The 25,726-nt window shown below is 39.8% G+C and overlaps 1 protein-coding gene across 3 annotated transcripts in view; it reads left to right on the forward strand.

The window, feature by feature from the left end:
- Positions 1–1,514: 1,514 nt before the first annotated feature.
- The window catches only part of LOC309712176 (serine/threonine-protein kinase WNK1-like), a 33,873-nt gene continuing 9,661 nt past the window's right edge, over positions 1,515–25,726 (forward strand). The window contains exons 1-11 of one of the 3 annotated variants that reach the window (XM_082542806.1): positions 2,171–2,292; positions 3,497–3,732; positions 3,929–4,751; positions 19,472–19,644; positions 20,230–20,450; positions 22,116–22,273; positions 23,797–23,885; positions 23,966–24,185; positions 24,307–24,408; positions 24,571–24,913; positions 25,441–25,574. In XM_082542806.1, the coding sequence (XP_082398932.1) occupies positions 3,966–4,751; positions 19,472–19,644; positions 20,230–20,450; positions 22,116–22,273; positions 23,797–23,885; positions 23,966–24,185; positions 24,307–24,408; positions 24,571–24,913; positions 25,441–25,574 (2,226 nt within the window). In that variant the 5' untranslated portion in view covers positions 2,171–2,292; positions 3,497–3,732; positions 3,929–3,965. Of the gene's footprint in view, positions 1,839–2,170; positions 2,293–3,496; positions 4,752–19,471; positions 19,645–20,229; positions 20,451–22,115; positions 22,274–23,796; positions 23,886–23,965; positions 24,186–24,306; positions 24,409–24,570; positions 24,914–25,440; positions 25,575–25,726 lie in introns of those variants that run through there. The other 2 variants (XM_082542805.1, XM_082542807.1) reach the window with 2 other exon arrangements.

Genomic DNA, 25,726 nt, shown 5'->3' on the forward strand with positions numbered 1-25,726 from the left:
TTTACATATTTCCTAAAGCCTGATAAAGAATTGGTCATGATTGCTCAAGTTTGTAATAATTTTTCTATTTTATTTCACATATTTGACAAGGTAATAATTTTACATCCATTGAATTATGTTACACATCAGAGCTAAAATATAAAAGATTGCATCATACTTAATTACTCATTTCTAACTGTTTTTTTTTTATTTATTTATTTTCATTGTTATAGCAAATAAATGGTTGCACAAATGGACAAAAACACAGTTTTAACAAAGGTGAGTGAAAATAATAAAGATAATCTCCTGAAGTGTTGCATGATCATTGTTATTATTAGTCTGTCATTCTGTCTACAAGGCTGAAAAATCTGAGGGAAATAAATTCCTAAAAGGGTTTAAAACTGCCAAAAGATTAAGGTAACACATGTGACAAGAAGATAGTCTATATTTATCTCTAAAATACATGTATACAAAAGATATAACCAATCATTAATCTGTCATTTTTCTGGAGATCTAGGCCATCATCGATGACGTAACATATAATGAAATACAGAAATTGATGTGAAAAAAAAATCTAATTACAGATCAAAGAGATCAGGAAATTTCAAACAACATGCACAGTCATAAAAAATAAACTGTTTCCACAGACTTATTTGGACTAATTTCACTTTAGATCAATAGTATGCACCCTCACTGTGTAACTCTGTCAGTGTCAAGACTGTCTGATTTTGAATTTCAAAGTAAAGGCCTTCAGAGATGTCATATATGAGCTATCTTTGTATGAATTTAAAATGCTATTATAAGGAAACTTGCTATTTCCACAGACCGATTGTCAGATTGACCTGATATTAACTGTATAATAATGAGAGGATATGTACTGTGGCTCAAAATTGGAATTAAACATTGACAAGAGGATTTTTCTATATACTGGTGTTCTGAATGCAGGTTTTAAAAAAACCAACAACAACAAAAAACAAAACTCTAGTCAAGAACCGTGGGTAATCAAATTTCAAAGGACGATACTTTTGTCGTTCATTTCAGACTGACTTGACCCAGGTGGTAAACACTGTTGGGGTGTGCACTGTGGATCTAAAGTGAAATTATTATGTTAAAACAGCATATACTTTTCATATTTTATTATTTCTATTTAAATTTGGAATATATTTGTTTTAATAGTATTTTGTTTTTGTTTTCTAGATTTCATTTATGATTTACATATATCATTAATGACGGACTAAATGAGTAGATTGACTTGGAGATCCCTTTAATTTTGAAACCAGACCTTAGTTTCTCTTACCGTAATACCCATAACACAAAACAACGTGGGGGCTGGCTCAATCGTTTCAGTAAAATGATCCAGCTCATTAAATTCAAGGGTGCACATTAGTCCGCTTTATCTTCCCTCCATTTAACCTTTCAGAAATGGGCTCATTTATTGAGGGGCCCTCTGTGTAGTTGTCCATATTGACCTAAGTCTTTTTATTAATTTAAAATCATTAATTAATTTTGAATATGCTTATTACGTATGATTTTAAGGCTTATATCATTTAGTTTCATGGTAAAATCAAAAGCAAATGTAACAGCATCAAAGCCTATCAAAGCGATCGGTTTGTGAGCGTGTGTGTGTGTTATGGTTATGAGGTCATTCTCCGCCGGCGCAGGCGCTTTGTGCTGAAACCGTTTCTCTATCTAACTGCGCTGCTTATTTGAAAAGCGAGCCCCAATAATCGCAGCTTCGGTTCTCACACTGGGGAACGTATCTACCTGACATTTAGCTACACGTGTAATCTACCTGTGTTCTGTTTTTTATCGCTGTGAGGACCGCTGAAACGCCACTGACCGTCACTTGTCTTATTGAGGTAGGTCGCTATCTGCCACCCGGCACAGCTCAACGTTAGCGCTTGGCGAGCTAACCTGCTAGCTACTAGCAATATTAAACTCACAAGCGCTAAGGAGTTAAACTCAGCTTATCATTATCAAACAGAAATTATTTTTTAAATAACGTAAGATAGTCTACCACTCAGCTATGGATATTTGACTTGAGTCAACAAATTCAAACAAACAAACAAAATAAAATCGCTAACTGCGTAATAACAACAACAAACAAGCGCTAATGTTATCAGATGGCGTTAAATTGAATGGAGCAGCCAGGAGGCGGGTCTAAGCGCGTTAGGCCACAAGAAAGACCCGCCTAGCTAGCTTTGAGTAGATGGGTAACAGTCATTGCTTTGGTAGCTGTTCAACCTATTACACCGGTCTAGCGCATCCGGTGTGATGTTAACCACTCGGGGATGGAAACGGGACCCGAATATGGTAAAGTTGCGAATTATAGCTTATTTTTAACGCTTACAGCGGCGTTAAAACGACGAGAGTGGTGCCAGTAATGTGAAATTGTAAATTATTAAAAGGGAATATATTTAAAGACGTGACGCGGAAATTGGTCACCGTCGGTTATCGGTTCCCTGTTAAGGATTAGCCAGCGCCAGCTAACTAGCTGTTTGCTAGCCGTACTCGTTAGCTCGCTAACAAAGAGCCTCTCCTCCTCCTCGCTTTGAACGAGAAAGTCGCTGTAGCTATTTCAAATTGATGTGCTGTCGCACATACGCAATGAGGACAGATGTGTGTGCATGAGAGGATTAAATTAACTCCGACTCATATTGTGTTAATTTGCGCAGCCGTTTGTTTTATTTTTCTGAATGTTATTACAGCCAACGTTATCCGGTTTAGTTCTGACATTATGGTTGCCTGGTCAGGTAATGGCTGCAGCCGTGGCAGGATAAAGATGAATAAGTAACAAAATTTTCAACGCAAGGTTGCATGATTAAAGCAGGAGAGGAATGCCAAGCTGCCACTGCTGTCATAAAATGCTAGATGGCCCCTGTCTTTTGCGGATACAGTAAAAATGTTTATGGCCTTATGCGGCTTTAAGAAGTGTATTATAAACTGCGTTAGCCTTTCTGACAATATTAATTGACATTAAAAATGCTAATAATATTTTTCGCTTATATTGAAAACATTGCTTGCATTTTGTAACAAATCTCAGGTGCAGAATCAAATGTCATTGTCGCCTCCCTTGTCATATAGTTAAAATGCTTAGTTTTGCTGTGCAGTAGTTATAGATAATAGCTTGTTTAGTTAACCTGTCAGTTGAATTGTATTTTAATGGAGCACAGCTGAACAATACCACTTTAAAGGGAAATTTGCCATGTGTCACATGTGCTAGGGTAAGACCGAAAATCTTTTGAGTGTAGATCTTATTTCTAAACCATAAATGATCTGGTGGTTAAGTGTATTGCACTGTAAATGAAGTCATGTTTTAATTCTTAGATTCTGGTCTATAAGCTGTACTTAGCACTAAAACAGAGTTGTTAAACTTTTGTTAAACTGTATACACTGTAAATTCTGTCTGCAAGACTAGATTAGACTAGATTTTCACAAGTCTTGTTGACATTTGACATAATTTTGGCTACTTTTCAAAACATGTCAGGAAGCTTTTGTTTTGTATTTTCTCTTGCAGTAATACTGGACTGGAACAAATTGAGACTGTCAGCTCATCCCGCCTTTGCCTGGACTGGGGAGTTTAGTGCCTGTGCCTGTTGTAGGCTGTGTGTGTTTGTTCCTCACCAGTGATTCCTTATGCTTGATCGAAGCTGCACCCTGTGTCGTACAGGATGGATGGTGTGGACTTAAAGAGACCTGTATATCAACATCAGCACTTTGTGTTCTGCTGCAGTGTTCAGTCCCTCTCCATTTGTAAGAGAACGCATCTCGTCTTACACCTTCAGTCCCCGAAATATATTTATAAAGATAGTCTTTGAGCAATAAAAAGGGAGAGCTGGAGATAGACATTGTAAATCTTTCTCTTTTTTTCCTTTTTGAAGCACAGCTAGATATTGCTTACATAAGCCAAAATGGCAAGCATGAAAATATCCTTATTTTAATTTTTCAGTTATCGTACCTCCTTAACTCTTAGTGTGGGTGGTGGGATGTCGGAAAAGCCAGACGACAAAATGGTGAAGTTCCTGGCTCCCCCTCAGAAAAGTGGAAATGCCCCTAGTTCTGGTTCAGATTCGATGGTTGGTGAGGGTCGGCCAGTGGAAGTGAGACGCCGGCATCACACCATGGAACGCGATCGATGTAACCCTGAACACCGTTTTCTACGTCGCAGTGTCATCAGTGATTCTAATGCCACAGCTTTGGCCCTTCCTTTACCCAGCAAGATCCCCATCCCTACGTCTCAGCTGGTTCAGCCACAGGAAGCAGTCCTCCAGCAGCAAAAGACTGCTGGTACTTACTCACCCAAGACTGAACCAAGTTTATCTCAAAATGAGAAGTCTGTGGATGATGGAAAAGAGGGAGAAGGAAAAGATATAGAAATAGCCAGGGTGGCTGTAGTGCCTTCACAGCAAGAGCCTGCTAGAGTGCGTGACATCTGTGATGGAGAGGCAGTAGTAGCAGCTCACACGACACCCAGCCTGGAAACAGAATTGCCAATTCAAGTTGAACCTGAAAGCGGCACTGAGGTGAAGGTACAACACGAGGAAGGAGAGGAGGCAGATAAGGACGCCAGAGCCCGAGCAGAGGCAGAGCAGCGGGAAGCTGAGAAAAAAGTCCAAGAAGACATCGAGGAGGCTGAAACCAAAGCAGTGGGCACATCACCTGATGGACGGTTCCTGAAGTTTGACATAGAAATTGGACGTGGCTCTTTCAAGACAGTCTACAAGGGCTTGGACACCGAGACCACTGTGGAGGTGGCTTGGTGTGAATTGCAGGTATGAAAACGATTGTATACAACGATTGTACTTTGTAACACACACACATTGCCTCATTTCCCCCCGCTTTTTTTATTTTTGTTTTTGTATTATTTTTTGTATGAGTCAAAATAATTTCCGTTCACCCTGTTACCTGAGCTGCAGCTACTATCATTTCCTTTCAACCAAGCATAGCCAGCATTTCCTGATTGTTTCGCTCTACATTTTTCATCAAAACAGCCAAAGAAAACTTCCCATTTCCTGATTTGACTTCACTCTAAGAGACTGGGAAGTTATTTGGTGCTATCAGTGCTTCTTTGATAAATGATTATTCCTTTATTCTTTGAACACAGGAAATTACCTTTTGACCAAATGTGTGCAGAATTGTTGTAGTCATGATAATGATTTTCCACACTTACTGTTCACACTGTTAGAGGATACTGCTAGAAAATCTAAATCTAGTTTCTGGTATCTAGTGTAGAAATATAGAAAATGCAACTGAGCAGATTCTTGAAACATCACTTTACTCCCAGATAATGGGACCTTTTGAAGCTTTGACTAAAATTACATAAAAGATTATAAATCTCAGAAATCCCATTACTACTACTGCTACTACTACTCGGCTAATAATGGCAACAGCAGGAATATTTAAGTTGACTTTATTAACATTCAGCGTTCTTAGTCACAGATCTGACCTTTGACCTACTTTTGAGTGGACTTGTTTTACCCCCCCCCCCCCCCCCCCCTTTTTTTTTTTTTTTTTTTTTTTTTTGGCTTGTAAAAAATTTGTTCTGCTGTCTGTCCAGTTATAGCAACTATATAGCCCAGAGCAAAGTTTAACCTCATTCACCACATGAATGTTTGCTCTCACTGTCATGCTTTACCCTGCCATGAGAGCAGTAGGACTCACATGGCTGCGGAGAGAACCACAGTAACACATGCTCACTGGTTTCAGAACAATGTGAAGATTACGGGCAAGTTCCCCTCCCCCTCTCACACAATCTCACGCATGCTCAATGCATTCCTTTTTTGAATGCTTGCCTGAATGTAAAATGGGTCAAATTCCTCACTGAGGAATCTCCTGCAGGCTGACCTGCCAAGGCCTGCTTGTGAACCATCAGTCCACCTCCCACTCTCTTTCAGCTTTCTCACATTTTACTTTCCTAAATCTCAAATATCTTATGTATAATACTTGGGTGTTAGTGCAGTATAAGATGGGATACATTTTTAGTTGTGGTTTAAACTGCATTTAGTGGTGATTTTTTTTTTTTTTTTTTTTTAATTTAATTTGACCTCAAGACAGACTTCTTGCAGCCCCTGAACTTTCCACTAAGGTTGTTCATAGTAACATTTTTATTTTCTTCTTGAGCTCTCAGTTAGTATCACATCTGCAATTTGAGTGAACATAACATCTTACCCAGTAAATTTATGTTGAATTATTCAGAAGAGGGGGGGTTTCGGGGTCTGTCACTTCCCAAGCCAAATATGCAGATCCATCCGCTGTGGCGACCCTTTGGGAAATTAAGGGAGCAGCAAAAGCGTTTCCAAACAGCTGAGTTGTACTATTCTTGTTAAAGTCTCTTTCTGTCATTCTGCCTTTAGTTGAGCTAAATCTGCCACAACCTACTAGAGAGAAGTCAGTTTGGGGTTTTAGAAAAGAGTGAAAGTGAACTGCTGCAATGGAAGGACAGAAACAAAAACCAGAACAAAGATACAGCTTCTAAAACAGAAAAAAAAATAAATCTTTTATCTCAATATGAGACTGAAGAAGTCACTTGGATGGGTGACGAAATATTTCTCCCACTGAAAATGCTATGTCCAGATGAACAGAATCAACCTTTTGGGTTTTATCGCAATACTTTTGCTTTCATTAGTAATGAAACCCATAAATGTAACTGAATTCTAGTTAGGTTTTTGTTCACTTGGCCCTCTTTGCTTTTTCCTTCCACTGCCACCTCAGAAGTTTCAGAGCTAGAAACTTCAGCTGTACGTGAGAAGCTGAAATCCCCTTTACACGTCAGAGGTTTTTAATGTAGTCCCACGGTCATCCAGGTGTTAGCATGCCTTCAAGATGTACAGAGATGGTAACACTGGGTGGTATATGTTTACACACATTATTTTATTTAGATATGTTATCTTACCCTAGTTTCATTAGTCCAGTGTTAGGGGCATTTGATGATACTAGAGGTGCATATATTTAACGTAACAATTACAATGAGATTTAAGATTGAGTTGTTTAAGAAAGGAGTAGAGATCCAAGAAGTTAATTTAATTGGCGTCCTGCTAATACTTGAGTCATTGATGCACAATAAAGCTTGCAACATATTTGTTAAGAATTTGGCGTGCCAGCTATGAGCAATAGCGTATCTTGTGGCTGCTTGCTGGTGAAACGAGCCAGGCAGGTTTCCCCTTGTAGGACCTTCAGTTTATCTCTAACATGATTAAAATGAAATGGTCACATTTGTAGTCCCATGCCTTAATGCTCTTTATATACACATACACACACAAATAAACATGTAAATCTTTTTTTTTAATTCATACATTTTTTTAGAGATTATGTAGATGTAAATAAACCTTAAATTCTTCTGCAGTTTGATTTCACTCTGACCAAAGGCAGCAATTGCAGGATATGCAGCAACTTTGCCTGAAAACTGTCTTTGAAATTTTAATGAAGTGGCCCTGGCTTTTTCAACCTATAAGGCAATCTGTGCTATAATTGACTGAGAATTTTTATTTGTTCACCTTTATTCACCCACTAATGAACCCCCACAGTTGTTTCACACTGCAGACATGTCTGAAGGATAAGTAGGTCACCCCAGAGAGGAAGTTGAGGAGGGACCAAAAATAAAAAAAGAAGAAATTAAGGAACCTCCCCCTTTGGCTCACTATTGCATTTTCAACTATTCAGTCTTCCAGTTGCTGCTTCCACGCCTCCTTCCTCTCAAATACAGATTGAAAGATGAGTAAGAATACTCCAGGCATCCTGTATAAACTATGGCAGCCCTCTGTCCAGCTGGCCGATGGCATCCGCTGGAAGTGACATGCTACAAGTATTTTAACAGAGACCTCATCACATTTCATGAATCAAGGTTTTCAGGTTTACTGTAAGAGTTTAATTTTCTAATTGTGACAAATTTGGATAGAAATGTCACTGAGGAAAGCATTAATGGGATTGCTCACTAAAAGCACAAGGTAGGCGGTAAACCCTATCTCAGCCTGAGGTCAAAGATTGGTGACACGAGGAACAACTATGTTGTACCAGTTTTACAAACAACAGTAGAACAGAAATACTTGGTGTGATACTGGTTCCCTTCTCACTCTTACTGTATAAAGGTCATGTCCTTTTTAGCTTGAGTCACTGATTTAGATTTTGAGAACACTATGGTAATTTCTAACCTTTATTCAGTCAGGGTCATGCAGAATATTTCTTCACAGAAAGAACATTTTTGGGTGGCTTTTTATTTAACCTGTAGGGAGCTGGTGAGGAAAAACTAACTTTGCAGTTGTTTTTTTTTTAATTGTATGGTTGGACTTTCACTCTTTGAATGCCATTCTGAACAAAAATTTTATTCCATAGGTTTCAAAGTGATACTATCAAACATATCAAATTTAAAAATACATTTAAAGCACCACATGCTTGAGTTTAGTTTGTAGAAAATAAAAGCAGCCACTGTAGTAGTATTGATCAGAAACATTTTAACAATATTCCCCACATGTTAAGGTTGTTTATTAATGGATGAAGGTTTTAAATACAGTTGCAAACTTAATGTTAAACTCTGCTTAAGTTTCAGATTTTAACAAATAAGAAGGAAGACAGATGACCTTTCAGTGGTTGTTTATCTATATAGTTTAAGAACTTTTTTTCTTTTTTGGGGTGGGGTGAGGGGTGATATACTCAGTAAGCACTGTATTGGTTTCTCTTCTAATTTGACTGGATATCTGTTTTTAATTCAAAGTCAATTAAAATGTGATAATAATACTATTAGATTGTGAAAGAGCCTGGATCTGGCAACTTTTTTTTTTTTCTTACTCCCTGATAATTTGCGTGGCAGTCACCGTGATCTTTGACCTCGATGTCATGTTACATTGTTAAGAGAACACCAAATATTTCCACAGATGCTGCATTTAATGCAACTAAATAGCAAACGGTGACACTTTTTAACATGGCTTTCAGCTGTTTGTCACATCTTAGCCAGAGGGCTCCATCTTGACCTTAGTGTCAGTGTTAGAGCCGAGATAGGCAAGGCAAGGCAAGTTTATTTGTATAGCACAATTCAACAACAAGGTGATTCAAAGTGCTTTACAGAGACATTAGAAACAAGAACAAATAAAAAGCATGATTTAAAATTGATTAAAACAAGCAAATAACCTAACTAACTAATTAACAAACAAACAAACAAACAAACAAAACAGTATATAAAATCAAAACAGATAAAATCTATAGAGCCGATCCTCGGCATTATCGTTAGCATTTTTTCCTTTGTCTATTTTTAGGCCTGTTAGGTTATTTATACCATCCTTTGCCTCGAAGCAGCATTTTCCACTCTGCTTTTGAGATACTGTAGTTAACTGTCCTTCACATTGCTTCAAACACCTTTTTTTAACACTTTATTTTTATTGGTAGTTTTGTATATTTTTTTACAAAACATTCAGACCCTTAACAAGTACAGAGCATCTAGGCTAGCAAAGACGCATTTAGAAGAAAGAAAAAAAAGACATCCATTTATGGTACAATCAAATCAAATAGGTGAATTACAGCAATTCACCTGTAATTCACCGGGAGGTCCGCCGCGGCGCCCCGCTCGCTCTTTCCCAGAAGGGCGTCCTCGGCTTGGGTACAGGGATGCGTGGCATTGGGTCATCCGCTCCCTTTTCCATCAACTTCTCTTCTTCAGGTCGTCGGATGCGTCTTGCGCGTTGTTGTAAATCACGGGCCTGTTTTCATAAAACACATGCAGTCTCGATGGATACAGTGTTTGGAAGCGGAGCCCCATCTCTTTTAAAATCCTCCTGATTGTGTTGTATGCTTTGCGTTTAGCTAAAATGTCACTGGGGTAGTCCTGGTCAAAATACACACGTCTCCCATTCGGCAGTATTTCTTCTTTGGTCCACGCAGAACGGAGCACCAAGTCCTTGGTCTTGTATTCCAAAAAATGAATCACGATAGACCTGGGTTTGGAGCCCGGTGGTGGCTTGGGGCCGAGTGAGCGGTGGCACCGCTGTATGCCCAGATTGGTGTCAGAGAGAGACAGTTCCTTCTTTATAAAATTCTCCATGAATTCGAGCATGTTGTCCCCTTCTTCACCCTCTGGTATCCCGTGAAGACGTATGTTATTCCTGCAAGAACAGGCTTCCAGGTCAGACAGACGTGTCTGGAGGTCCCCTTGTAACTGGAGAGTATGGCCGAGCACGTCTTTAAGATCGACTGTGACCTCCTCCACCTCGGTTACTCTTTGTTCGACCTCCTTGATCCTGCTTGTTACCTCTTTCATGTCCGTGACAATTTCGTCGAGCCGTTGCCCCACTTCTTTCCTAAACTCCAACATTTCTGTTTTCACAAGTCCAGTCTTTTCCGCTATTTGTCTTTTTTTTTTTTTTTGACACTTTTTATTTGTTTAGGAACATTTTTATGCAACAAGATAAAAGAAAAAAGAAAAAACAGAAACAGTATGAGGTCATAGGAAGATAACATACACCTGTACATACATCTGCACATCCACACATACATACGTCAACAAGTCTGCATTACTAATTCTATGCATCAAAGGGTGCTGCCACAAGCTGTAAAGTCCAGCCATTTTCTCCACCGTCTCCTTCCCAAATCTCCCTGCAGTCGCAGAGTGAAAGTCATACATTCCATCAATTTGACGTCTTCCACTATAGAGGTAAAAAGTGTTACAGTGGGAGGATCTCTACAGAGCCAGCGTTTTGTTATGGCCTTCTTCGCAGAAGCCAAGAGAACTTTCAGAAGGTAAACATCATCTGCAACTAAATCGTCTGTAAAATATCCCAGATACAATGAGGTAAATGTACAAGACACGTGGAATCCCAACACCTCTGTAATTATCTTTATAACTTCTGTCCAGAAGGGTCGTATGAGTGGGCAGGACCAGAATATATGACCGTAATCAGCCATGACTTCCCCACAATTCCTCCAGCAAAACGCAGGTGTAGCACTGAATTTAGACTTCTGTTTAGGCGTTATGAAATAGCGTATAATGTTCTTCCAGCAGAAGTCCCGCCACATGTTGGAGTTAGTCGTGGTAAACTGTGTCTCCCAGATCCGTGCCCACCCATCTTCTGTAATCACAATGTCCATTTCTTTTTCCCATTTCTGCTTTATGTAAATCATTGAGTGCCCTTTGAGCTTAGTCAGACATTTATACAGTTTACTTATCAAGGCTCTGTTACTCCCAGAGTAATAAGCATCAATGAAAATATTAACAATCGAGAAGTCTCCACGGACACAGCTCTTCAGTCTTTTGCCAATATAGTCACGGAGTTGCAAGTATCGAAAAAAGTCTTGTTTCCCGAGATCGTAAGTCTTGCATAGGGTATCAAAAGCCATAATTTTAGATTTTACAATAACCAAACACCCAGCAGTGATTCCATGCCACACCCATTGTTTAAATCTACTATCGTGGGAAGCAGGTAGAAAATCAGGGTCATACGCTGGCCACCTCAGAAGTTTTATCTCTTCCTGGAGTTGCGCCTGCTTGACCACTCCCCTCCATATTTTTAATGTAAAAGTGACCCAGTGGCTGGGCGTCAAGGTATCGTCCAAATCAGAAGCCACGTGACCAAGTCTAGACTGGATTGGCGTGTCTGAGAGAGACATCTCAATAGTCTTCCACCTCGCACAAAAAGATGGATTACACCAACACACCAAGGACCTCAGCTGAGCAGATAAGTAGTAATTCCTTAATGAAGGTAGAGCCAAGCCCCCTTTGTCTTTCGGCAACTGCAAAGTAGAGAACTTCACCCTTGGTCTTTTGTTAAGCCAAATGAATCTCGAAATCTGCTTATTCCATTCCCTGAATTGCTTCTCTGGAATTTGAATAGGTAAAGCAAGAAAAAGAGAGTAGTTTGGGGAGAATATTCATTTTAATTATCTGTATCCTGTTGCCAAGGTCGAGAGGGAGCAAGGCCCAAATGTTGAGATCGCTATATATTTCTCTATTAATACGACTGTAATTAATATCGTACAGTTGTGTCAGATCTCTAGGCAGAAACACTCCCAAATATTTGATAGCAGTTGCCTCCCAATTAAACTTGAATTTTGCCAGTAGTGTCTGGTCCGGAGAAAAATTAAATGACAGAACTTGAGTTTTTTTGACATTAAGGACATACCCTGAATACAGGCCATATGTTTCCAACATCCCCATTAACACTGGTGTACCTGAGCTGGGATCCATGATTGTCACCAAGACATCATCTGCGTATAAACACACCTTGTACTCGTCCCCTCCTATTACAATCCCTTTCAACGATGTTTCCTGACGTATAGCCTGGGCTAGAGGTTCGATAAACAAGTTGAAGAGGTAGGGGCTTGCTGGACACCCCTGTCTACATCCTCGTTCTAAAAAAATAGTATCGGAGAGGCTACCGTTAATTTTTATTCTGGCAGTAGGGAGAGAATAAAGAGCTTGGAAACATCTTATAAACTCGCTACAGAAACCAAATCTTTTCATCACTAGGAAGAGGAAGTCCCAATTCACTGAATCATATGCTTTTTCAGCATCTAAGCTAAGAATAATTGAGCTTTTTTTCTTATTATTAATGTGTTCGATGATGTGTAAAGCTCGTCTAATATTATCGTGGGTTTGTCTATTTTTCAAGAAACCCGTTTGGTCTTCATCAATCAAAGAAGGCATTACAGCATCCATTCTTCGCACCAAAATAGTTGTGTATAGTTTATAGTCTGAGTTCAGGACACTTATCGGCCTATAAGATTTGCAGTTTAGTCTATCCTGTCCCCCCTTTGGCAAAACCGATATGAAGGCCTCCTTCAAAGAGGGAGGTACCAGACCTCCTTTCAAAATGTAGTTAAAACTAGTTTCCAACAGGGGAAGAAGGCTTTCCCTCATGGTTTTGTACCATTCGGCAGGGAGCCCGTCGGTACCTGGTGATTTATTGGATTTAAGGCTGGAGATAGCTTTAATTATTTCTTCCCGAGATATTAAGGACGTTAACTTACTATTTGCTTCTCGACCAATCGTAGGCAGGTCTAAGGAATTCAAAAAGTCAGTCATCTTATTTACATCACCCTGAGTAGATTGACTATATAAGGATTTGTAATACTTTTCAAACGCTTTTTGAATTTTATCCAGGTCAGTTACAACATTGTTACCAACCGGGTCTCTAATCTTATAAATATTATTTTCAGCTTGCTGTTTTCTAATCCGCCACGCCAACTGCTTCGCCGCCTTAGGCCCCGCCTCATAATACCTCTGTTTCATGAACCTTATGTTTTTCTCTACTTCTTCGCTCAATATCTTATCTATCTCCTGCTTAATCTGTCTGATCTGATGGGTTACTGTAGTATTTTTATCCTTTAGACCTTACTGTTCCAAGGCCATTAATCTATTCTGCAGTTGTAACAATTCTTGTGACTTTTTCTTTTTAATCATGGTCGACCACGCAATTATTTTTCCTCTGAGGACAGCTTTGGCTGCATCCCATACAATACTGTGATTTGTCTCTCCATTATCATTGTCCTGCAGGTACAAGTTAAGATCGGCTGTCATTTGTTTCACAAAAGCGGGGTCATTTAACATACCGGTATTTAGTCTCCACAAAGTTGTCTTCCGTGTCCCGTCCAAATGTAACGTTATATAAATTCCACTGTGGTCAGAGACATCTCTTGGACCTATTCTGCAATCTTTTATCCTGTGTAAATCCCTATTAAACATAAAACAGTAATCTATCCTCGAATACACTGAGTGTCGAGCAGAGTAAAAAGTGAATCCTGACGCTGACCCATGGATAGATCGCCACACGTCAATAAGCCCTAATTCCGTTAACATTCATTTAACCCGTTTCCCTCCAGACGTGCTTTTCCTGTCCCTATTATTTGAGTCTAATCTGGGATTTAACAGTAAATTAAAATCTCCTGCACAAATAAGAGTTCCCACCGTTTCCTTAGAGATCAAATCAAATATCTTCTTAAAGAAGCTTGCGTTGCTTCCTGGGGGTGCATAGACATTTAATAGTGTGACCGTCTTATTCTCTATTCTACCTTTTACTAAAACAAACCGACCTTCCTTATCACTTATAGTAGATATATGTTCAAATTTTATTTTATTTGAGAGAAGGATAGCTACTCCTCGTTTTTTCCCGGCCCTATACGATGAATAAAATGTATGTCTGAAACCCATCTTTTTTTAATTTCTCATGTTCTGCATTAGTTTCTTGCCAATATGCCAAGTCTACTGTCTCCTTTTTCAATTTGGCAATTAATTTGCTTCTTTTAATAGGGCTATTCAGGCCATTTACATTTAGTGACAGCATTTTATAGAAATTATAAGCCATCAAGTGGATATGTGGAATACAACATAATCAACCCAGACCTCAGAACATCACAACCAGAACTCACTGAACAACAAACACACAAAACATTAACAGGAGCTTCCAATACAAAGGATATAACAGCATCCTTTGACATTGAGGGGACTGGCCACAGGGTGGGGCCCCTCATCCGACAAGAGGGGAGTGACCGACAAAAAAGCCAAAAAAGGGCAAAAAATAAACGAAACAGTCTCTTATCGCTACTAGACATAACGTGGTGGTTCTCTAACCATGTCCGTAGGCACCAACCTAAAGAAATATGAATTCTGAAGGATACGAAATCTTCGCCTAGGTGGTCTTTGATCAGATTTTCAACAAAGGTAGTCACCGACGAGCCCTCCGAGTTTTCCGGTACGCCGTAGATCCGGATGTTTTTGCGCCTAGCGCGGCCCTCCATATCGGACACCTTTTCCTGAAGCGCCCGTTGATTTTCCAACAGCTGCACAAGTGTATCCCTAACACCAATGTCCCAGCGTTCCGAGTCAGCCATGTTGTCCTCGACGTGCTTTAGCCGACCAGTCATCTCCTCCACCTGATCCGCCATCTCGTGTAATCTTTGATTCAATTCCTTAGAGAGTTTGGCCATTTGCTTCTTTACATCCTCCCGAAATTCCGTACCGAATGCTTTGAAGTCACTCTTCAATTCGGTTCGCAATGTAGCCATTTCGGCCACCAGTACGCTACTCACAGCATCCCGAAGCCAACCCAGACCTTCACCTCGGTCGCCATCTTGTCCCGATGCGAGGCTTGCCTCACTAGCCGCGGCGTCCTTCTCCATTTCACAGTCAAGAATGTTTCGTAGCCCGTATCCTCCCTTTTTAGATTTATCCCCACTCATTCTTGAGTCGAAAAATGGCAATGTAGCCCTAATACAGCTCTCGAGTCCGGGGAAACACACGGTTGGTGCCGGAGGTCACTCTCTATGCGGCCATGCGGTGCTACGAGCCACCGGAAGTCCCCCGCTATTTGTCTTTTCAAATTATCCTGGACTTCTTTCAGCTCAGCGACAATGTTAGCTTCAATTGCCTCCATAGCTCCGTGTAGCTTTAGCTTGCTAGCACCGGCAACTTCTTTCGGTGAAAAAACTCCTTCCTCCGCACTTTCTTGCCGAATTCCTCTTCTTTCTCTTGTTACCCCCTGGCATACAACTATGAATATTCTTAGTTGTGTTATAACATGTCAATTTTCAAGGGGTAACCAGACCGCCCAGGAGCTGAAAGATTATGCTGCAACCAGTTTCCTCACCATCCGGAAGTCCGCTTCAAACACCTTTAAACTAAAATCATCACTCAACATAGTGTTATTCTTCCATAAGTCTCAGAAGATACATTTATGCATATTCAGTAATCAGTTGAAAGAGCTATGTTGTGCTATTACTGTGATAAAACTGATTAGGTACAAGTAGAATAAAAGGGTCAGTAACTACATCCAGAATAATTAAACATACTAGGAATGGTTATTCTGGAAGACATTGATATTTTAGTATAGTTTATGTTGGTCATTTTAGTTTTTCCATTGTTTTCAGTTTTTCTTGATGGGTTATTACTGTTTGGAAAGTCCCTGTCTGATATCGCTGCTGTTTTCTTTATCTAGTCAGTCACTAATTTTGACCCAAGAATATTTATTTTATTTAATTTGTAAATATCCTAAAGGCAACTAAATATAAGGGGAGAAATGCGTTGTTTAAAGTTCCTATTGACACAAAGTCACTTAAAAATGAAAGAGTTATTTTGACACCATTTCAGTTGACCTCACTGCACGGGATTTCTGGAGACAGTTGGGTACTTTCCCAGTGACAGTATAAGCAAGACATGACACAGACCAGAGAGCTCTTTAAAGTAACAGTCAAAAGAGGGTGTGATGTGTTGTCGTCCCTTTTTCGTTTAACTTTCATTGACAAAGCAAGGGAAAGGCGTGCCTGGAGTATGTGGAAGATCTTCATGTCCCTGACCATGTTGCACAGCCCCACTGCTGAGGGTCTTGTACCACCAAATTCTCTGGTGGGAACCTGTGATAAATAATTCTCAAGCTGAAGGAACATGTCGAATCAGCTTGGTTACCTTGTACCTCTCTGAAATCAGCTCACGGATAATAGCAGACCAAACGGAATGTAGCTTTGGCAGCTATAGAAGCAAAAATGGGAATTCAAAAATTGAATTCAGCAAGGACATAAAGGATGGCTTTCACTCAGTGTTGGCAGAAATTCTGGCAAAACCCAAACACTTCAGAAAGGGGAAGCAGTGCTTTGTACACAGTGCATGCAGTGGAGATTGAGTGCTTCACGCTTCACCTGGACACAATTTGGGGTGTATAGGACATGCTAGAGTGGGGATTTCTATAGACCGATCAATTTTGTGCGTCTATAAAGTGAGCTAGGGGGATTTCAAGCAAGTTAAATTTGATCTTAACTGCAAACTATTCTGTTCTTAAAAGATTGCACCCCACCCAAACTGCTCTCAAATTACTGTGAACAGTTGTGGCAGGCTTGTAGCATGCTGGCTCCAGACTGGACCTTGTTTTTGCCTATTTGTTTTAAGGAGTTTCATGTGGCCCTTTTGAAGGCAGTATTAGACTTTGGCTTTGTCTTTTTATTCAGTTTGTACATCAGCATGTCATGGCCTTTACCTGCCCACCACCTACTGATGCCAACCTTTTTTTTTTTTTTCATTCTTTTTTTTTTTAATTTAAAAAAAAAAGAATGAAAAAAAAAAAATTCTTTTTTTTTTTAATTTAAAAAAAAAAGTTAAATGATAAATGATGGCCTATAGTAAAATCAAAGTAAGTTAAATATAAATATAATGTACATAGAGAGAGCGCTGCATAAACAAAACAAAAGTACCTCAGTAAAGTCTGGACGTTTTAGGGCTAGATCAGATGATCCTGAACTCCTCCCTGGTCCTAGTGATGTTCCATAGTGATGGTCGTAGTAGATGGCTGCCCCCTCCCTGAGCCTGGTTCTGCTAAAGGGTTCTTTCTGTTAAAGAGGAGTTTTTCCCTCCCCACCGTCACCAAGTGCTTGGTCATAAGGGGTTGCCTAGGGGTTTTCTTTTTATTATTGTAGGGTCTTTACCCTACAATATAGGATGTTTTGAGACAACTTGTTGTCACTTAGTGTTTTCTCTGGGCTGGAATGGTGATCACTCCTTCAGAGGCATAGGCTGCTAAGCCTGTACCAGAGGGGTGGTTTTGTACCTACAATGCAAATGCTTGTATTCATACAAAGGTTTCATATTTGGGCGGGTGGAGGTTTGGGTGTTGCTCTGAGGCTGTGAATACTGCTGTTGATGTTTTGCATGACTGTTTTGACAGAGGGAAAATTACTGTCCAGCTAGATAAATGGATAAATCCTCTGGAAAGTAGGTCATTAGGTCCAGTTGCAGTTTCAGTTGGTGGAACCTTAATTCTTCTGTCACTGGTGTTTCCTTTCAGTGATTCCAGATTTATTGTCCTTCCTTACTCCTTATTGTTGCTCCTCAAATTTTTTTTCCCTCAGTTTATCAATTTGTTTCCCTCAGACATTACGCAAACATCCAAGATATCTCCCGTTAAGGCTTTTTGGTCAGTTATGTTTTTGTTCAAGTGATGTCAGTTACTGGAACATTTTTGCTATCACATACTTGCAGTCAAGAGCTCACACTGCACTAAAACAATGGGCTGAATTTCCTGGACAGCCTGGCCTATGGCCAGTTTTACCAGGCTTGTTTAACTTCTATGGGTTTACTGCTCTGTAGTCATACAGCCTATAAATGTAGGTCATGCTAGCAATTGACAGGAAACTAGAGTTTTTTACCCTGCAACATTTTTGTTAATACCCAGAAACTACAGGAGGATTTAATGTCATTCCTTCTGCATGCATCAGTCAGTTGATGGAATTTTAAGTCACACTTGACCAACAATGCTATCAGGTGTACATACATACTGCTATGATTCATTGACAGTTCATCAGCTGCCAGACACTTGACTCTTTGCTGAGAATACAGCGTCAGCCTCAGTTGCGCAATTGGCTCTATATATTCGTTGTTTATCTGTGATTGTTCACGTTTTAAATTGTCTTACTGACTAAATTACCATAGTTACTCTCATCTTTGGATGTGTGGCAGTGAAAATCTGAAACCATAACATGGAATCATGTATATTGATCGTGTTAACACGATTTGATAGTGGTGGAATAGGGGTTTTCTTGCTCAAAAAAAGATGACTCTGCACATGAGTACAGATCGTTTTCTTATGCTTGACGTAATGTTTTGGGTTTGTTTGTTTTTTTAAATTTCCCTGTTATTTTGGGCCATTCAATTAATGTAACAGGAGCCCTGGGCTAAAGTAAATTAAATGCCACTATCTGTCTTAAATCTTTAGTTACAAGGTTTTTACTTTAACTGTGTATTTTTAAAGTATATTTTTAAAAATTTTTTTAGCCAAGCTTGATACATTATTTCTTTGACATGATTGTCTTCATTGTGCTGATATCCCATATTTCTTACTGAGCACTGGCTCTTCTAGCATTTTGTTTTTCTTTACCCAAGGGCAAACAGAGTTGGGTGCGTTTTTTTAGTATGCAGTCATCTTCAATAGAAAACAGGCAGCCACATTCCTATATCCTACTGTATTTTTCCTTTTAGAAGAAGAATGTATACTTTATTGATCCCCTTGGGGAAATTCCTCTCTGCATTTAACCCATTCACTCAGTGAAGCAGTGGGCAGCCATTGGGCGCCCGGGGAGCAGTGTGTAGGGACAGTACCTTGCTCAGGGGTACCGCAGGGTAGCCGTTCAGTGGATTTGAACCACCGACCTTCCGATCATGGGGCCACCACTCTACCTACTGAGCTATCCCTGCCCCTCTTTTATCAAAGCATATGTGAAATTTTTGAAAAACTAAAAGCATCTTGAAAACCTTTTCTTAGTTAAACTGCTAGTGGATTAAGAAATACTTTGTATGAATGTGTCTTTGTAGGTTTTCATTCATCCAGCTTAGAAGCTCCAAGCCCCTTAGCCTTTGTAGGAATGGGTGAATTCAGATACTAAAGAACAGATGTAGAGTTCAGGTGTTCCTAATGATAATTTTTTTTATTACCACACTGTACATTGTACCTTTTTATTATTCCGAATTACATGTGCATCTGTATAAATGGTGCTGCACTCACTGAGTGAAATCTTCCTTTTTCATCCCTTGTAGGATCGTAAGCTTTCGAAGTCAGAACGGCAGCGTTTTAAGGAGGAGGCTGGCATGTTAAAGGGACTACAACATCCCAACATTGTTCGCTTTTACGACTCCTGGGAAGGACCCTCCAAAGGCAGGAAGTGCATTGTGTTGGTCACAGAGCTCATGACTTCTGGGACACTCAAAACGTGAGTTACGGTGGCAGGGGATTTGTAGATGCAGGGCATATTCAGTATACACACTGTAATAGGATGGGTTCATCTTGTTTTGACTTACAGTTGATGTACAGATGTAAAAGTTCAGATGTAAAAAGCAAAACAAAAAAAAACTCAAAACCATAATCTTAAAGTGGACTCTGAAGTTGATGTGGAGCCAGTGCAAGTGACATAGAACTTAGAAGACTTAGTTAGAAGCCTTGCAGTTGCATTCTGAACAACTTGCAGCTGAACACACATGATTGGTAGTTGACACTGAAGTATTAAATTGTTATATATTCATAAATTTTAACTTGGCTGGTCCGCATGTCAGTGTTAGCTTTTTAACTACTAGAAATTAGCCGATAACCACAGAAGCAATGTAGTTAGCAGCTGATACATTAATGTGAAAACATGATCAGTCCAGCATGTGTGTAACATTAACAGACTGTTAATTTCACAGGATAACCAATTCTTTTTTATTAAAGTGTTTTTTCTCTCAAGAAAAAGCCCAATGTTTAAGCTGAAAGTATAGAAAGTATTTTACCCTAGTGAATAATATGATCTGCTTTCCTGTAGATATCTGAAGCGGTTCAAGGTGATGAAAATTAAAGTGCTGCGGAGCTGGTGTAGACAAATCCTGAAGGGCCTCCACTTTCTTCACACTCGGGCTCCTCCAATCATCCACAGAGACCTTAAATGTGACAACATTTTCATCACAGGCCCCACAGGGTCTGTCAAGATTGGAGACCTGGGACTGGCCACTCTCAAACGCGCATCCTTTGCCAAAAGTGTTATAGGTACGAATCCAGTGGGTCTTCTGTTTTCTGTCCTGCAATGGGACAGTACCTTTTCTGGGGCCATGATTACATTTTTTATGGAAAATTATGGTGTGTAGATAAGAGATTGTTTTTCTGACGATGTGGTTCAAAAACAGACCACAGCGTTTCAGCTGTCTCTCAAACCACAGCTCAAAAGGAGGCCAAATACTGTGGTAATCTTAGGAAGATAACCACAAGGTTTTCTCTCTCTGCACTCATACAGTAACTAATCAAGTTTGGTCTTTGTACAGAGTATTTCTGTTCTATGTTTCTCCACAAAGAGAGAGTTTTTTTTTTTTTCCCAGGCATCTACTGAATGTAAGTAGCGCCTAACATTTCTACTACTGTTAAATATTAATATTATGGTAGTTGTCGTGCCTTCTTGCAGGCTAACCTGGCCATGGCAAAAGGTATGGCCTTTGCTCCTGTCTTAGACTGGTCTTTGTTCTGTGGTTTGGAAATATGTGGTCTGTTTGCCAGTTTTACCAATGATGTTTAACATCTCTTTCTATGGGTTTGCCTCAACAGGTTTTTTATTTTTATTTTTATTTTTTTGGTGTTTGTCTCTCGATGTTTTTGAAAATATTTGCAGGACTGCAGAATCTTTTTGCTCCATCTTTGTGTCCAGGGAGCTCTCCCCACTTTCTCTCTGTCAGCATTTTGCAGTTTGTTTGTTTTTTGTTTTGTTTTGTTTTGTTTTGTTTTCTTTCTTTTCTTTTTCTTTTCCCTTTCACAGTCTTGGGTATGCTTTTAAAATGTAGGCTCTAGCCTCAGCTGTGCCCCATTCTGCTGTTTGGAATGAATAGGGTACTGCTGTTCATTGAGTAAGTATGATCTTTTATGGGCCTGGTAAGTCTGACAGTGTGCTGTCATACGCATCAATATCAGAAAAATACATTCAAATAACCAAATGAGTTTTTCTGTGTAAGACCTGAGATTGAATATAAAATAATCTACTAATATAAAAAGGCTTATGTGCACGGACACACTGTTGAGCACTGTTACTAGCTATGGGATCTGCTTCTCTCAGCCTTGACCATAACACTTTCTTCCTGCAGGGGAGGATGAAATGGTAAGTCAGACATCGAAAGGTGGGTGTACTATAAAAGGGAATGTTATTGTGGCTGTAAGGTAAGGTCTTGACAAAAGTTATTTCCATAGCTAGTCCTGTTTACATTACAGGGTCAATTGGCATTACTGTGAACAAATTCCACTTCGGCATGGGTATTATTCCTGAGTGGTTCATTTTAGAGGTAATATTTGAATGGTGCAATGTTATTTATTCAGGCTAACCAGTGTGTCCTGCACATTGGTTATCTCAGCTACACGTGTATATCCCATCATGTTAAGGTCTTACACAGACAAACACGTGCCTTCTTCTCAACAGTCTAACTGAGCCCAGCTTCTCCCTCCTTTTTTGTTTTCTCTCTTTTTTGCTTTCCTCCCCCTTTTTTCTTTTTTCTTTTTCCTCTTTCTTCCAACTTTCATCTCACAGGTTCTACTCCAGGGGATTTCAACAGGCTGGTCAATCTTCTCATCCTCCTCTTCCTCAACCCCTCATGGGTTAGAGGAGCAGAGGAGCAATGGGTTGTGAGAAGCCCACTCAATCAGTAAGGGAGTTCTGAATAGTTGTTTTGATTTAAGGTACCCCTGAGTTCATGGCGCCTGAGATGTATGAGGAGAAGTACGACGAGTCAGTGGATGTGTATGCCTTTGGAATGTGCATGCTGGAGATGGCCACCTCAGAGTACCCTTACTCAGAGTGCCAGAATGCTGCACAGATCTACCGCAGAGTTACCAGCGTAAGTTGTCTTTTCAACCCTCCAGTCACCCCTCTGCCCTGCGTTCACCTCTTCCTGTGTGCCAAGAAGGCTAATGTCCACTTCTGGAATCATTTCATGTTCCTGCTGACATGTCTTTAGTTTGCATTACTTTTATTTCTTCTGCTCTGATAATACTATTTATCTTCTTATTCTGTTTGAAGAACCTACAAGTTTAAAAAGAACAGAAGCTATTAATCCTAATAATCCTCCCTTGTCTTCCTTCTTTCCTGTATGTTAATTAAGCCATTAGAGTTGACTAATATAACACTAAACAAGTTCAGACCTGCTGTTTTCTGAATAACCAGCATGAGTCTTGTATGATCCCAGAGGGGCAGTGACTGTAAAAGGAAAAACACATTTTGTTTATTCATACGGATCATACTAATAGATGGCAATCCGCAGTCACCTATGGTTCATTTTCATGCAATCACTGGACACTTGGAGATAAAGCAGTTGAACTCACTCTGAGAGTGCTAGCTATAAAATTTCTTTTGAAGTCTATAGCAATACCTTCAGTTTATCATTAACCACAAAATAAAAATGGTCTTTCCACTCCATTGAACAGAGCATGTTCTTTGACATTTACCCCTGTGCTACGCTGAGTCATTGGAGTTATAAAAGCTTTTAAGGATGTAGTGTCACATGCTCTGGCTGTATTGTTAACTGCAGGAAAAATTGACTTTTTTCTTTCTTTCTTTTTTCTGGCTTTTAACTCAACTGCTCAGTTCAGTCTTAAATTTTCCGGCACTTTCATTTGTCATGGCTTCAATTCATCGCCTCTCACCAGCCGTCCATTACTTTCTTATGCACTGTTTCTTCCAACCACTTATATTTCCCCTTCCACTCAAACGTGCATCTTGGTCAGTACCCCCTATTTTTGATGTTTGACCTTTTCTGAACATAGTAAAGTATCTGCATGTTCATGCTCTTCTTTAAAAAGGAAAAGGTTTCTCTGAGCTCAGCTAAATTCAGAGCTTAAAGGCAAGTGAGTCTGCAGGCTAGCAGTATGACATTAGAAATATTTTAAAAGCTATTGCTTGCCCAGTAGGCATTTTGCACCAGTGTTGAGATTGTACACCTACGTTGCATATAATACTAAGTTTATTGTTTTTAAGGCACAAATGGAATGTGGGAAGTATAACTTGTAAAACTTAAATTTATCAATGAGGAAGGATTGGATGACATTTAAAGAATTTTTTTTTTAAATAAATTTTGAAATGGAAAAAAGAAAACAAAAGACGCATTATTAAAAGCTGTTGAAAATTCCAAACGGGGTTCTTTTAACTTTCCAGGCAGAAAGAATTTCTTTCTCTTCACATTCTTTGTCAAAAGTGAAAGGGGAAGTTGGGTTAAGATGTTTGTCACTTCAAATGCCAACTGTTTTTGGTAGTGATATCAGGTCTCTGAGCTGAAAAACACAACAAGGTATGGGGCATTATCCAGTATAAGAAAAGATGCGGTGAAGACAATCATTCTCATTCAGAGTTCTGTGTTTCCTTTAGGGGGTGAAGCCAGGCAGCTTTGACAAGGTGGCCATTCCTGAAGTGAAGGAGATCATCGAGGGATGTATTCGTCAGAACAAGGACGAGAGGTCTCTTACTGAGCAAGTTCAGGGTGGTCTGCCTCACTACAAAAATGTCTTTTTGCTCACTGCTTGTTTCATTTGCCTAGGTACTCGATCAAGGACTTGCTGAACCATGCCTTCTTCCAGGAGGATACAGGCGTGCGTGTGGAGCTGGCAGAAGAGGAGGATGGAGAGATGCAAGCTATTAAGCTGTGGTTGAGAATTGAGGATGTAAAAAAACTCAAGGGGAAGTACAAAGACAGCGAAGCCATTGAGTTTTCTTTTGACCTCATCAAAGATGTTCCAGAGGATGTGGCTCAGGAAATGGTGAATTGAGCTTTAATGTTCTAGGCAGACTAATTGTGTTGGTGCATGACAAACAATATGTTTGTTTGTTTGCAGTTTTTAAACGTTTACTGATGAACCTTTTGTCGCATTTTTGTTATAGGTTGACTCTGGTTATGTGTGTGAAGGTGACCACAAGACCATTGCGAAAGCCATAAAAGACAGAGTTTCTCTAATCAATCTTAAGAGGGCTCAGCGGAAGCAGGTATGATCGTTGCCCATCTACTGTTATGGCCACTGTTTACGTGCATGATTTTGTTAGATTTTTTTTTTTAAATCTCAGCCACATGATCTAGGTGATATGCTTTAGTGTTTTCAAGGTGGGGTTCTTCTGGGTGATTTTATGTGTTCTCTCCTGTCTTTAAAGGTCAGAGAAGATCAGGAGAAGAGAAGGCTTGAAGAAGAACAGCAATCACAGCCCCCACAGCAAACAGGCCAACAGTCTGGCATAGAGGCGACTCAGTCACAGCCCGTTTCACAGCATGCATCTTACATGCCTCCACAGCCTAACCAACAAAGCTCACAGATGTCTGTCCAACCAGCAGCTCAACAGGGCCTTCAGACGTCTAACTACAACACTCAATCGCAGGGCGTTTCTTATGTTCCCCAGTCAACTGGGCAAATCCCAGTACAGAATCAGAGCTTAGCTGCTGTTCAGCCAGAGTCCGAAGAGCCCGAGAGTGACCAGCAGCTGCAGCACACTGGAGGTGGTATGTATCAAAGTAACAACACTTAACACTTCAGTGTATTGAAAATAAATATTGAGTATAAAAACTGAGTCAAGCAATCCCCCCCCTCCCCCCCCCCCCAAAAACAAACAAACAAACAAACAAAAACAAAACATGGAAGTTGCTGGTTTGTGTGTTTCTTTTTCGTTTAGCTTAAAATAAAGAGGAATAATAACCAGTTTGGTTTTAGTTAGTACCCCACTTGCGCTCCTGCGTCCTCATGACTCCATGCAGTCACACCTTGTTGCACCAGTGCCCTGCTGCAGAGCCTATACATAACCATAATTTCACAAGCATACCAAGCAATGATTTTTTTTTTTCAGGAGCTCAGAATAGTATTGTATTTCCCCTGTGCATACACTACGTATACTAGTTGTTGTACTTAAGTGAATTTATTAAAACATATTCTGAATCTGTTGTTTAAGGGGAAATGGCTAAAACATTGTTACTTTAAATAATTCTACAATCTTGAGTCTTCATAAATTAACCTTTTTGTCCTTTTTTCACAGCTTGGGACATGGGAGATAGACTAGCAGGTTCCTCTGTTGTTACTGAGGCTCAGCCCTCTCAGTCTGGAGTATCCTACAGCTCTTCCACTACTCAGACACAGAGTGATCAAATGCAGCAACAGCAGCTGGCAGTGGTGAGACATTAGTGCATAATAATGTGTGTTATGGGTGATTTTGTTTTGGAATATTGTCTGTATTTTAAACCAAATGTTTAAGTTGCAGATTGGGGTTCTATTTATTATCTATTTTTCCCATATCCCAAATGGCCCTTTTTGTTGTTGTTGTT

The sequence above is a fragment of the Aulonocara stuartgranti genome (assembly GCF_965226115.1).
Source record: "Aulonocara stuartgranti genome assembly, chromosome: 7".
Lineage (NCBI taxonomy): Eukaryota > Metazoa > Chordata > Actinopteri > Cichliformes > Cichlidae > Aulonocara > Aulonocara stuartgranti.